The 14,641-nt window shown below is 43.4% G+C and overlaps 1 protein-coding gene across 2 annotated transcripts; it reads right to left on the bottom strand.

The window, feature by feature from the left end:
• Positions 1-3,174: 3,174 nt before the first annotated feature.
• On the bottom strand, positions 3,175-11,165 carry pax8 (paired box 8). 2 transcript variants are annotated; one of them, XM_085413943.1, is made up of 11 exons: positions 11,013-11,165; positions 9,212-9,377; positions 8,883-9,080; positions 8,607-8,683; positions 8,302-8,427; positions 7,321-7,496; positions 7,121-7,241; positions 6,632-6,889; positions 6,319-6,420; positions 5,071-5,160; positions 3,175-4,332 (listed from the first exon to the last, which is right to left on the bottom strand). In XM_085413943.1, exons 1-11 carry the CDS (start codon positions 11,032-11,034, stop codon positions 4,262-4,264), a joined length of 1,407 nt encoding a protein of 468 aa, XP_085270069.1. In that variant the 5' UTR covers positions 11,035-11,165; the 3' UTR covers positions 3,175-4,261. The 2 variants fall into 2 exon arrangements, with proteins under 2 accessions (XP_085270069.1, XP_085270070.1); XM_085413944.1 differs by having other exon boundaries at positions 3,176-4,332; positions 9,212-9,353.
• Positions 11,166-14,641: the final 3,476 nt, after the last annotated feature.

The following is a 14,641-nucleotide window of genomic DNA, read 5'->3' as shown; positions in this document are numbered from 1 at the left end:
ATATACCAAGTTTTCAGCTAATAGCTCTTTGCGAATCACCTTGTTGATGCATAAAACAATTAAATGGGAACAAATGATGTGTTTGTGCAACAGGCAGATACAATTTAAAATGGGTTACTTGCTATTGTCTGTTGCTCTGTTATGTGTACACACTGCACAGGTTCATCCCTTAAGTTAAGAACTTTTTATGCTTGTTTGAGTGTTAAGTGGCTTAACAAAACAATGATGATATTAATAAAAACATTCCTCTGAAAATGGTCAGGTGCAAGGATTGGACTGAAAAGAAAATCACGACATCATGAACATGAAATTAGTTTTACTATTGAAACTACCCCATGATATTGATCCTCAAAGCTGGCCGTAGAAAAAAACCTCCTCTCCCTCCCCACAAAATGTACACTTAGAAGATCTGTTACCTTCTTTGTCTTGTCATTGTTATCGCTGGTATTGGGGTTTTGAATAGCGAGGGCTCAGAAATGCTGGATAATAATAATTAGTTTATCAGTAGTAGTGGAAATAACAACAAGAAGGCACGAGTATAGCATCCACATGATACTGGGTTTTTTTTCAATGCAGCGTCAGTGGAGAGCCTTCACCACACCCGTGGTATCAGTCAGCCGTTGCAGTGCAGCCGCAGACTGGTTGGACATTTTCTGATCAACTTCACCGGTGATTATATAGAAAAGGTGAGTTTAACAACCTCAGTTCATTCATTCAGAGACACACAGTGACGACTGCAATAAGCTTCTGACATGGCGTGTGACGTTTCCCTGCTTCTGCATGGGTAACAGTTAGAGAGTCAGCCTGTGAAATCTATGGAAATATATGAACTGAGGCAGATCATACATTTCATACAACTCAGCTAAATGTTCAATAAGTCTTCCCAAACCACCGCTGTGGTTCCTGTTATATTGGCACGTAAGATTGCTGGATAGTGGTCTGGACTGAGTAAACAGGCTAAATACCTGTACGATGAATCTCACTTCCATTAGCCTTTACGCTACCCTACTGTGGGAAGTAGTTGCTGTATCACAGAGCTGCACAGAACCAACACTACAGCTGCCAACGTCATCACACTCGTACTCATCATTTTCTCGTCACATGTTCTTCTCTTAAATGCATCCATGGGGTTGCACATTTCCCTGTAACACACTTCTGCCCCTTTAGCTCTGTTAAAGAAGGAGAAGTTCAGAATAATCATTTAGAGTAATTAGTGATAAGGTAATGGGTTCACTCACACAATCTGGGTCTAATCAAGGGTCACAAAGAGGTTGACCCGGGCGGGGCCCGCCTGGCAGCGCTGCCATTCACAGTTAAAAACAGCGGCGTGTCCTGCAGCTCATTTGGGTGGACAAACTCTGCCAGCCTACATTATACGTATTCGTCAGGCTGAATTGGTGGGCCAGTATCTCGGGCCCAGAGATAAGTGGAGAACTTTCCAGATGACTGGAGCAGGACAACCCCAGCCCGTCATTCCACTGATTGCCACACACTCCTCTGTTGCCTTTTTGGCAGCAATTTCTGCCGGGCCCCCCTCCATTCTGCCTTTCACTTTGTCCCAGTAATGATAATGGGACACATGCCTTCACCGCCACACACAATGTTATATCACACAAGCACACACTCTCACTCTGTCTGTCCGTCTCTCGCACACACACACTCAGGGGCACAGTGTTAGTACGGTTTCTCTGTTAAATGTGGTAAGTCCCTGTCGCCCCATCCTGCCAGCTTTGTCTGCCCTCAGCTGTTCCGGCCCGGTGCCCGTATTGTGCTGCCGGGCTCATTACCAGAAGCACTGTGGCCCGAAACCTCCTCACTAATAGGCCCGGGGAGAGACAGAGAGGAGTTATTTCTGTTGTGTCGTCTGTGGAGCAGTTGTAATGTGTGGGGTTTTTTGGCAGCAGGACTGTTAATGTTTAACGCTCGCTGCTGTTATTTCTCTGGCTGGTCCTCAGCTGGCTGGAGAAGCTGAAAAAAAGGGTTTCACTTAAAAGATTTTCCTCATTCCAGCGAGGCACATGAACGCGAACGAGCGTATATGGATGTGTATCATGTCTCTGCATGCTTGAGCAAGGGACTTGCAACCAATGAGCGTCTGGGTGGTTGATGGGCTGTCTGGGGTGGACCAGGCCACTTGGACAACAATGGGATGAAATTCTGGTGTTGTTTAAAGTTTACAGAGCAGTGTGTGTGTGTGTGTGTGCGTGTGTGTGTGTGTGCGCGTGTGTGTGTCTACAGTGGTTTGGCTGGAGGAGCGAGAGGAAGCAGGGGGTGTAAAGGAGTGAGTCAGGAAATGGTGAAATGTGAGGAGATGGAAGACTTGAGGGGGGAAAGAAAAAGAAAGAGGAGCGCATACTGTAAACAGAAACGTGTCAGGGCTGATCTTCATCAGCAGATCCTCTGACTGAGGACTTCAGGTGATTGTCTCAGAGAAAACCCTTCATGCAGTCTGATTGAGGAGTTACATAATTAGACTTGAGGGTTTCTTTAAAGATGAATTAGGCCATGAACTGTGCAGAAGTTCGTGAACTAAAAAACGACTACAGCGATCGCGGTGGTCTAATGAGAGTAAAGAGCAGCTCAGAAGATCCAACACAGGAGTTCAATCAGGTTCAAGTGCAGGTTTCAAATAAATACTCTGATATTAAGTTACAAATAAAACAACAACAAAAAAAAGTTAGATTAAAAAAAACCATTATTATCGCATTTATTTTCATAATAATAATAAAATGAAAATGTATTTATTTTATCGGTCTCATTATTTTTTATATTGTGTTTTTGTTTTGTTTTTTCTAAATTATCAAAAAATTTAAAAAGAAATGTATTTTTTTTAAAAAGGAAAAAATCGTCCCGACCTCTCGCCATTAATCTCGCGGTAGGTGGAGGTGGTGGTGGCACCAGGTGGGCCGCGGCACCGCCGAACCGTGGCCTCGTTACGGCGGCTCTATAATGAGGCCGCAAAGAGGAAAGAAATAATTGCAAATAAAAGTACATGATGCAGAAAATAAAAAAAGAAATTAGACAGATGCGCGTGTTTTTCGGGATCATTGACTGTGTCCTTTAAAAAATGCTGAGTAGAAAAAAAAAAGCATTTCAGGTTTTTTTTCTGTTGTTGTTGTTTTTTGGGGGGGAGGGGGGGTCAGCTCACCGAAATAGCGTCAACGATGACGTCACCAATAATAATAATAATAATAATAATAATAACCGATTTAACGTATCACAATTTCCCTGCTATATTGAGCTCTGGAGAATTGAGAAAGCAAACAGGGAAAAAGCACATAAATTTGTCATGCTTTAATTAAAATAATTCTTTAGAAATTCATTATGTACATCTGCAATAATATTAATAACAGTATAAGAAAAAATAGTCACAGTTTTTACCAAACATCAGAACATCAGCATGACAACAAACTCAATTTAACTGAAGCAAAAACAAACGTATTTCAAGCCTTGTTGGTTTTTAGTGGCCAAATCATCATCACCCCCTCCCCTCTTAGTGAAACTGCATCACTTCCCCCATAAAGTAATTCTTCATTTACATTATGTACATATTGCTGGACAGATATGTAATTGTCTTTGAGGGGCGTATGGAGGCTTTTCTTCTGTAACTGTGATTTTTTTTCCCCCCAACAGTAAAATCAGAATTTACAGTAACAAAAAATAAAATAATAATAATCACAAACTGAATTTGCAGGCAAGCATACAAGTAGATTGAGAATAGAAATTGATTCATGGTGATAGGATAGGATTCAGTTTTTTCCCTCTTCTTAAAAACAAAGAAAAACAAATAAAGGTTGTAAACAAAGCAGGCATAGTTCAGTACAAAGAAGTTGCATATCCCTTATTCACTGGATCAGTGGAGTCAAGTTGCAGATGTGCCAGGAAAAGAAAAGAAGAAGAAAGAAAACAGTCTTTGGCCAAAACAGCGCTGAATGGATTCATACTGAAAATATGCTCCCATGGAGTCTGTGGAAACAAGCCCTGGAGGAGGTCGTGGTTAGCAATGTGTAAACGTGCATGAGTCACAGCTACCCTGGGAAACGCTGTCTGTGACTGCAAATAAATACAGGAGCAGGCTTAGGATGACCATGAGAGGACGAGAAGGAGAGAAAAAATGTGTTGCTGGGTCATCAGTAGAAGTCTCGAGTTCACTTCCAGTTTAGAGCTGCGTGTCTCGGTCCACATCAGATCAGCTGATGGTAAGGTCTCCAGTCTTTACCGTGGCGTGGAGGCCCATCAGGACTGAGGCGAGCAGCGAGGACTAGAGGTGGTCGTAGGCGGCTGCAGATGGCGGGCCCGTGCGGGAGGCCGAGCTGTAGTAATAGGGCGAGCCTGCGGGGGGAGACACAGATGGAGCTGGATGATGCTGGTGGTCACAGCTTTGGCTCTGAGTGTTTTGAGGCTGAAGGCCCATCGCGACCTGCACGTAATGAGGGACCCGGAAACCCTAAAAGCATGAGTGATGCTGGGGTATGTTTCAAGCAGAAAATCAGCCATCAAACCTCCACCTCTCTGTCAATTAATAAAATTTGGTGATGAGATGAGAATACAAAGCGAGTTTCTCCAGCAATTAGACTACAAGATGCCTGCCTGCACTCCACAAAACTGCAGTAACAATACAACAATACTGCATACACTGCTGTCTTTGAGGTAAAAATGAATACATTTCAAGCTACTGTACATTTCAGTGTCGAGAAATGGAAATGTTAAAGGTTTAGATGACTTTTTGCTCATTAGTTAATGAAAAGTTGTTTTACCAGTTGTCTGATGTTATATTGTTTTGTCTGCAGCCCAGATGTGGCTTTTAATACAGCAAAATTTTTACCAAGATAAATGAATATGTTAAAGAAAGGTAGGGGGGTCAAAAAGTGCATTAGGTGTCACGCGCGCCACTTCCTGGTAGGCCGTCTATTAAATTCTAGTCAGAGTGAAATGTTTCTGAATCATAAGGTCAGAGAGAAAATTCTCGTAAACCGTTTGTGAATTCTGGAGAAGCTCCGCAGGGGACACGTTCGCCGCCTTAGTAACAAATATGCACGGGGTTGGGCTTACGTGTGCTCAGTTACTCACCCAGCAAGCTGGAGTTGGTGAACCTCCAGGCTTCGCTGTACGAGGTGTAGGGCGAGTGGCTGTAGGACTGACCCGAGTAGTCTGCACCTGCTGCAGAGAAGGAAAAGAACATTTTAAAAATAAAGTTGAGCAAACAGTCCAAACGCTCCGAGCTGAAACGCGCGAGGAGACGTTTTTTATTAAAATGCAAAGCTGGAGCATTGCAAGGAGCTCGGCAGGTTGTTTGTCTGAGTGCCAGCATCTGTTCAGCCTTAGCTCATAATTCACCGACAGTTAGTGCGGCCTGTAAACCATTAATCTGTGGTGCAGGTGGATGGCTGAGGGTAAAATCCCTCGGCCCAGTGGTGCGTGCACACAGCTAGCCTTTACGCCCTCTTTCTCCAGCGCTTAGGCCCCTTCCATCGTTCAGCCTCTGCCCTCTGAAATGTCCTCCTCCTCTCTCCATCCTGCACTTCCTGTCTGGCAACTCCTCTTTCTTTCATTTTTCTTTTCTTCTTCTTTTTTTTTAAACATTCCAATATCTAATTGGTAATTATGTTGGCTGGAATGAATCCCTGAGCTCCCCACCTCCTCCTCCTTTTCTGCCCCCCCCCCCCACTCGGTAATTGTGTATCAACGCTTCCTCACAGCGAGCCCACCAGAAAAAAATAATAAATCAGACCCTCTCATTTCGCGCTTCGGAGGGCAGACTTCAAATAAAAAAAAAAAAGGCAGATCGCACACATACATGCACATACACACTCTCTCTCTCTCTCTCTCTATGCTCACATGCAGGCATCTTGACACACACACACACACACACACACACACACACACACACACACACACACACACACACACACACACACACACCCTGTAAAAAACAACAACAAAAAAAACCTTCTACTCTTCCCAGCTTTACGCCCCATCCACCCACAACCATTGCATCTCCCTCCTGGGCCCCCTGGTTCCCATGGCGATGTGTGGTAAGAGGTGTCTGGGTGAGGGGGTGTGGGCAGCAGGGTGGAACCCCAGCCAGTTCCCTGTACCCCTCCCCATCGGGCTCACGTGCACCCCTGCGCTCGTTCACCCTGGCAAGACTACTCATTAACTCAGCCCGTCTCCTGGTTAATCTACAAGCCGCCATCCTGCCCTGCTCCTTCTTTCTGTTTCCTTTCCTTCCTCCTCTTTCTCTCTCTTTCTTTCTACTTGTCTTTCCATTTTTCCATTTTTAAAACAAAAACGTATTCCTTCGGGTCAGCTCCTTACCTGCTACCATTCCCGTGATTGCAGAGGAAGAGTATCCCGTCTGAGCAGGGGAGGGGATGTGAGGTGGGTAGCCAGGGAGGGTGGAGCTCACCATGTCGCGCCCTGAAAGCACACAAAAAAGCCGCACATCTTTAACACCGAGGTGGATGTTTAGATTGGTGTTTTGTGCTGGACAAACGTGTAAGATGCAAAGACTGAATTGAAGCTGAAACGATAGGATCAGTTTATCATTTAACTTTCTGCAGCATTCAAATGCCGAAAAATAAACGAATGAGCAAAAAGTAAACAGAGATGAGATGGATGGCTGCGTTACCTGAGATGACAGACTGACTGCTGAATTGCCCATACACTGGTGCATGATGGGAGAATGAGTTGAAGGCGTTGGGGAAATGGTTGGAACTGCTGCTGCTGCTGCCGCTGCAGCTGCTGCCGCTGACAGAAATGGGTTTCTGCAGCGCGTGCAGCTCCACAAAAGCCAGGTTACAGGCTGCCATGTTTGGGGAGGGGGTTGTGCTGGTCACTTCTGGGGACATTTCCTGTTTTAGACAAAGTGGCAGGGTCTGTACGGGCTCTGAGGTGGCGAGAGCCAGTGTGCAGCGCGTGGGTAAGGAAATAAAAAAACAAAACAAAGCAAAAACAAATGGTGAACATGGGTGGAAGTGAAAAAAGAAAAAACACGCAGGACTAAAAGAACTGTGTGAAATGCCAAAACTGAACAAAGAGTGAGCGGCAGCATGTGGAGGGTTCTGGGCCCTGTGGTTAATGGAGGTTAAAGAGCATAATCCAGCATTAAGAGTCTCACCAGTCACCATGGTGTAGCTCTGGTGTGCCGACAGATTTCGTCCAATGGCAGAGCTGGATGATGAGAGGCTGGTCTTGGCTTCGTCTAGGCTACCGTTGATGAGGGACAGCGGGTACAGAGTCTGAGGATGATAAAGGCTGCTGTTACAAGTGTACAAGTAAAAAAATGAAATGAGGCTTTTCAGTCCAAACAGTCGGTACCTGCTCGGTTTTGCTGTTTGCTGCTGATCCGAATGAATCCGGAGGATAGTGATGACGATCGAAGCCGCAGTCCAGATGTTGCGAGGCGGGGGGGAAGTGTTCCACTCTCATCTGTTTCCTCGGGATGCCTCCGCTGCCCTGAGAGTCCACGCTGTGCCGACAGCTCTCCTGATCACCTGTGAGAGGCAACGAGGAGGATAGAGGAGGAGGAAAGCTTCGTGTTAAACTGGCAAACAGTAATTTTATCCTGAAGGTCTTTAAATGTCCTCTGAGAAGATTTTGGCCCCTTCAATTATTTGAAAACTAAAGAGCTAAAGAGCTTGTCTCTTTGGCACAGTTCCTAAGTGGCTCTAATCTTAATTAACTGGTTTGTAGTTCTTTGTGGCCATCTGCGTCCCTCAGAGCTCCATCCCAAGTTTGCGCTCTCTTACTACTTCTTTGAATTTATTAGAAATCACAACATTAATAAAACTAAAGCAGGCCATAAATCACCGCTAACAAATGATTACACTGATATCAACGACTTGATTGCCTGCGTCCCTGACAGACGTCAGCTTTTTAGTTATTGGAGGAAAAACTGAGATCTGTCTAAATGCTGAAGAACAGGACAGAAGCTGCTGTGTCACAGTGATTGGTGTTAAGCGTGCCCTGTCGTGCACAGGACCTTGCAAACCTTAATAAAGTAAAGCTGAATTTCCGTTCGAGGGACAACTTTTGGCCTGTTTTACCCTTGCAACAGGAAAGTGTTCTTACAGGAAACAAGGTCAGATTAATGATTAAATAAAGCAGCTGGGAGAGCCATACTTGTTTTCATCTTTAAAAGTTTTAGAGTGCATGCCTGCAGAAGACCTAGAAACAAGTTTTTCCAGCCATATTTGCCTTTGTTTTCTCAGTATTGTTAAGGATAGTGGGCAGTAACCCAGTCTTTCTTATGAATAAGCTTCAGATTGCGGTGTTTTGTTTGCTAGATTGATTTCTTACTGTCATCGTGGCTCCTTTTGCCTTCGCCGTTGGGTTGAGGAATACCCAGCAAGCCACTGATGGAGTAAGTTGAACCCAGAGAGTCCGACTGCGGGGATTCTGGAGGGGTGACCGCAGAACTGGGGACTGAGAGCGAGAGAAAGAGAGAACAACAAAGACAGATCTGAGACAACGATACTGCGCAGCTCTTTGCTGCTGATGTGACGAGAGGCCCGAGTTTAATCTCGCAGAGCAATGTATTTAATCCTAATCCTTTCCTGCATCCCTTGTTGTCGTGCATGTGTTCATAAGTGGTGCAGACTTACTCAAAGTTTGCCCTGGACTCAGGCCTTTTCCATCCAGAGGAAGGTTAAACGGCTGCTGGACCTTCGTTCGGATTATTCTGGAACAAAAACAACAATTTTTAATGGATTAAAGCATTCCCACTAATTATACCACACACACACACACAAAGGCAAAACAAAGGCAGCACACTCAGTCTCAGCCATTCAGCTCAGCCGAACTCAGCCAGTCACAGCTAAATGCTGCTTAACCACCTGAACCCCGGCTTACACGATTTCATTCATAATTCAGTTTGGCACCTGTTAATGGAGCTCACGCTGGGCACTGTGTCACTGTCACACACTCCCTCCGCCAGCAGCCGGTCTCTGATTTCCCAGGCGAACATGGTGGGATTCTGCCTCTTGTACTCAGCGATCTTCTCCACAACCTTAGGAGTGGCCACTTTGGGCTTGGAGCCGCCAATCACACCGGGCTTGATGCTGCCTGTTTCATAGTAGCTGGAAGGGAAAGATGATTTTGTAAGTGGAAAGTTTAGACGGGACATAAAAGTGCTCCTGATGATTAAGCAACCTCTCAGCTCTCGAGACTCTCATTAACAGGAACAATTAACAGGAAGTTGAGGACTCACCGTCCCAGGATCTTGCTGACGCAGCCGTGGCTGACTCGAAGCTGCCGGGAGATGTCACAAGGCCGAACCCCCTGATGGGCCATGTCCACAATGCGTTGCCGGATCACCTCCGGAAGCGGGCGTCCATTAACAAACATTCCACCTAGTTGGTTAAGACCCCCATGACCTGGGGGAGGAGGGGGGATGAACACTTATAAATGTCATGGAACTCACGTGCACCTGTCTGCACACACGCACGCATGCATGTTGATTCAATCACACCTGCTGATTCACACATCATTTATCCAGGTTAACTCTATAAAAGCTGTTTGCATGGAAAGAAATGATCTAAAAGTTCACACACACAGATTTTACAGATTCATACCAGAACTTTACTCAGTGTTTTAATCTATTTATATTTTATTTAAAATATAACATAAAAATAATTAAAAGAAATAAAAAAAATACTAATGATTACATATTAGTGCTATATTTTGCAGAACCGGGCATATTTAATTTATCTAAAGTAAACAGAATTTATCCCTAAAGCAAGACTGATGTTTTAGATTTAGATAATAAACAAGATGGCAGTGAGTCGTGGAGGTTAGTGAGACCTTTTGATACTTGGATGTGGTTAGCGTCAGTCTTTTCTGGAAGCTTTTTGTGTGTTTAAAAGTTTTATAAATAGGAAAAAAGCTGATATTGATCAAAACTTCAGTTATTTTGGGTGTGAAATTGCTTTTGTGTTTAACACTGGCAACAAACAGAAATGCGCATTCTGGAAAAACTAATGGTTCTTTGATGATCCCACTGGCTAATCGCCTCCTTATAAATAACACCTTCAGGCTTTTCTCCTCACAGTTCCCATTTATAGGCCGCTAATTTGAGGCTCAGTTGGCTTCAGTGACAGTGACTAATGTTATTTTACATTTCAGGAGAACATGTCACTCAGTGAAGGGGCGAGGTGGAGGGGGGTGGGGGTGGGGTAACATTTTAAACTGTGAAGTTCAAGTAAAAAAAAGAAAAAAATCGGATTGTCTATACTCAGTTTTTATTATTTTATGCGTTTCCAGCCTGTTTTTGAGAAGCATCTGTTCACATGAATTATTAAAGTTTAATATCTGTTCTCTGGCACATATAAAAAATATGTATATGTATTTTTTACACTACAGAAATGTGACTGGTGTTCTACAATAACGTGATTTTTTTTTTTTTCATTTTTAATGCACATGAAGCTGATTTTCTGCGCGCATTTACTACAAATTAGGCACAAAGTGCTCCCCTGCGTCGCCCCGGCATATCCTCCATGTCTTCTCTAAAGGCTTGCACGGTGGTGACTCTGCAAGAACACCATTGCTTTTAATTTAACCCCATTGAGTCGCTCGTTTCTCTCAGCCTTTTCTCTTTTTTCCCCCAGCTTTCATTTCCACATCAAACAGCGGCCGGACGAGGCCGAGGCATGGAGGGAGGGCAGCCTCTATTAACGCTGCCAGCCGAGTGTGGAAAAAAATCTCCCTGCCAAGCTTCATCAACCTGCAGGATATTAAAGCGGAGCGGCCCCGAGGCGGACAGGGGGGTAGTGCGTGAACGCGCACGGCGCACTGACACCACGCACACACAGAAAAACAAAGCATGGGTTAATAGATAGATAGATAGATAGATAGATAGATAGATAGATAGATAGATAGATAGATAGATAGATAGATAGATAGATAGATAGATAGATAGATAGATAGATAGATAGATAGATAGATAGATAGATAGATAGATAGATAGATAGATAATCCACGGTCTTCATAGAAGAACACATCTCAGTATTTACCTCTCCCGGTGTTACTGGACATATCCCTGAGTTTGTGCTTGTTGCTCCACCAGCTGAACGTGACGCTCTCCTCCTCCACGCCGACCCGGTTAAAGTGTGTTTATACTCCTACCCCTGCCTGGTCTGGCATGAGTGTTCTCCCACCAACTTCGAGCTGCAGGACATCAAGGTGTTTGTGAAACTGGCTGCTGGTCATATCTGTGCGGCCTCTGAACTCCTACTAAACAAACGTTTCCTCCCTGCGCGTTCATCTCACACCGTTAGGTCTACCTGTGGCCCACCTGCTTGTGCTAGTGGGCTACGGTGTGATGATTGAACAGTCTGCAGGAGATTTAGGCCATAATCTTTATGGCATTATAAAGACTGTATTTGATTTGTCTTATTATAGCGATGATTTGTTTATTATAGCGATACATTTATGTATATTCAGTCAGTACCGAATGAAAGCCGAGGTAAACATCATGGCAGCAGTCTCTACGAGACATGGAGCTGAAATGACAGGACTTCACGTTGGATGTGTTAAAGTGAGAGGCCAGCTAGAGAGATGAAAAATAACAATGTGTTATCATTTCTCGGTTTAAGGACACCCAGGTCTGTATAATGATTAGATCCATTGTGTGTGTGTGTGTGTGTGTGTGTGTGTGTGTGTGTGTGTGTGTGTGTGTGTGTGTGTGTGTGTGTGTGTGTCTTGTCTACAGGCTTCATCTGTTCAGCTGCTGTACACTGAAGGACTTTTCAGCTCTGGGAAATTCTCACGAAAATGAGCAAAAACATCAAGTGGTAATTTATGAGTAACGAGGGAAGAAAGAAAAAAAGAAACGATATGACGCCCGTCCTAAAAAAGCAGGTAAGCAGAAGTGGATCAAAAGTCAATAAAGCCGCTGCTGGTTTCTCTAAATGTTCAAAATGTTGTCATGACCTGCTGGGAGGCAGTTTTAAATGACGGACAGGACACCTGGACGGCCTGATTCAGTTCAGTTTACCTGCAATAACTTTAACATCGCAGGTACTAATAATCCATACAGCGCATGCCCAGGTCTAATTTACCTGATACTAATTCATTTATTATTAACTGAAACACACTTTTAATCTCGCTGAACAATCCAATGACAGTTATCTACTTTTTTTTGGTAAGTACTTACTTTATTTGACTCTATTTGACTTATTTTTGTTAGCAATTAGAAATATGTAATATTTTGAAACCTGAAACATGTGTGATAGTCTTAAAAAATAATCGAACTTCTAGATGATTATTAATAATGGAAATTGGAGGTAGCTGGTGAAGAAAAATTTAAAAGCATTTAAACTAATATGACATGACTCTAATGTAAAATTAAATCAAGTGTGTTTTATTTAATTTACTTCGATCAGGCCAAATAAAGAGCCGGTACACAGATGATCCACGGCGGGCTAACTTTTACGTTTGGACGTGAATGTATCATGGCTAAAACTGTGTAATTATTAATTTAATAAGCTGCCCGCTGTTTTCGATCGCTTGTATTAACGACGGTTATAAATGTTCAGTGTAAAACGTGATTTCCAGCAGAAATTGAAGGCCTCGCTGTTTTGCTCACAATTCCAAATTTAGCATAAAAACAAGACAGTTTGCGTTAATGAATGTATCATTGACTGTGATGGGGGTGCTTTTTATTTTAGGAGGAACTATTTATTTATTTATTTTAAGAAAATGCACTTTGGAAAATTAATAAGAATTATTCATCTGTTTTTGCGCGAGGACCCGTGCCTATAAGGTCACTCGAATTATGTCACTTAAAGACACAAAACAGACACACTCTTTGTTTTTTTCTGCGCACATTTTTCAACTTTAATTAAATTCTTTAGATAACGTCTTGTTAAACAGCGTTTAACCCTGAGCTCTGTCTCGCAGCATTTTGCCCGGTGATTTCTCTCCGTGTTGTCAGGATTGTCTAACGTTCTCATTCAGACATGACAGATCACACAGAAAACATGTTCACTTTAGAAGAGGGCTTACCTTTCCACGCAGGAGCTCGAAATAACAGCAATAATCATAAAAAATGTTCCACAGCAAATATTCTGATATTATCCAAACGATCTCTGGTGGTGTGCGTCCGAGCCGCGTTGGAGGAGGATGGACCGCTGTTGTGCTGCGTTGTGTTGCGTCGTGTGTGCGCAGTCGGCACTGACTCAGGTTTTATCCAGCAGGGCTGCGCAGAGGATGGAGCACTGCAGCCATTGGACGAGGAGGATGGAGGAGGTGTGTTTTGGGTTGGTTTTGGGGTTTTTTGGTTTTTTTTGAGGAGGAGAGGGGAAAAAGTGGGACAGGATGACTGACCGCGGGCTCTGATGGCATCACACCCCCTGAGTGACTGTACGGAAACACTTGTCAGGAGGCGGCTTGTTTCTATTCACCTCCAGCGACAGCCCGCTTTGATTAGATGGTGAACCGGCGTGTGACACCGGGCCCGACTTCCACACGATTTGCTGCGATGCCTCCCTGACAGGCGACTCTGGAGGATCCCACTGAGTCCCACTGAAAAATGTTTTGCAAAACTTTTTTTTTTAACTGAACAAAGAGCAGAAAATGAAAGGTGGAAAATACTCTCAGGTCAGCAGGAGAGACTCTTATGTCCAAATTAAATCGGGGGAAACAAATTAATCTTCGCAACCAATGAGGAATCACGTTATTTATATAAATATAGTTTAACCAAAAAATAAAAGTAATAACAATTCAAATAATTAGTCTTTACCAAAATAAAATACTCCGCGAATAATAAATAAATAGATAATAAATAAAAACACGAAAATTAAATTAACCTCTGGTCCTATAATTTTTGTTGTACTTCATCTATATCTTATTTTTAAATGTTGCTCTCTTCCTTCATATTTAACAACAAAAATTAGCCTGCATGTCTTTAAAAAACGATACAAGGTAAACTTTTTACTGGTTGCATACAGCATTAGAATAAAAACAAAAAAACAACTAAATATGACGAGAAAAAATAAAAAGTTTTTGGCTCACACAGGAGACAGAGGGGCTTCTGAAATAAGCTGCAAGACACTAAAGGATTTTTTTTGCATTTGAGCTTTTTCCAGCTTTTATGTAAAGAACGCATCCGTGCTTCAGTGTGTCCACGTAGTGGTTTTGTGTAGTTGAAAAAAAAAGTAGTTCTTGGTTTGACTTTCTGCACCGTACTTGCAGCAGGCCCCTGCGTGTGCGTGATGTGACAGCAGGGTGTCAGGATCCCGGTGAGTTTAAGACGCTGTTAAACGTTGTTCTCATGAGCCTGTAAAACAAACACAACACCTCTAATAACAGACACCAATGGCACCGTGTCGTCTGTCTCAAATTCAAGTGGCTTTACTCGGCCATATGGACTTAAAAGAATACGATCTGGGAAATAAAGAAAGAAAGAATCAACTTTGCGCTCTGGAAATCGTTCATTCGTCGTCTTTGAAAAGCTCTGCCACTGCACATGGTCAGGTCAGAGCCGTTGCTGGACAAAGGGTCGAGTGTTTTAAAATAAACACAAACGCCAGCACATTAAAGGAATCGTAGTATTAGCTGGAAGCAGAAACAGTCCTCTGTAAAGTGATCGGAGCGCAGAGAAAATGACAAGTGCCTGAAGGGAGAGGTGGCAGAGAAGAGA

The sequence above is a fragment of the Rhamphochromis longiceps genome, linkage group LG7 (assembly GCF_057381845.1).
Source record: "Rhamphochromis longiceps isolate RC_006_pf linkage group LG7, R_longiceps_female_GT1.1, whole genome shotgun sequence".
NCBI lineage: Eukaryota > Metazoa > Chordata > Actinopteri > Cichliformes > Cichlidae > Rhamphochromis > Rhamphochromis longiceps.
This window is presented reverse-complemented; position numbering and strand designations above follow the sequence as displayed.

Bases quoted from the DNA above. Each gene is read 5' to 3' on its own strand.
- pax8 (XM_085413943.1), bottom strand. From the start codon at position 11,034: ATGTCCAGTAACACCGGGAGAG. The intron at 7,497-8,301 runs GTAAGAAATCAA...TGCCTCTCACAG, and splicing joins CAAAAGGAGCCACGATGACA to GTGATCAGGAGAGCTGTCGG. The intron at 6,890-7,120 runs GTGAGACTCTTA...TCGCCACCTCAG, and splicing joins GAGCTACACCATGGTGACTG to AGCCCGTACAGACCCTGCCA.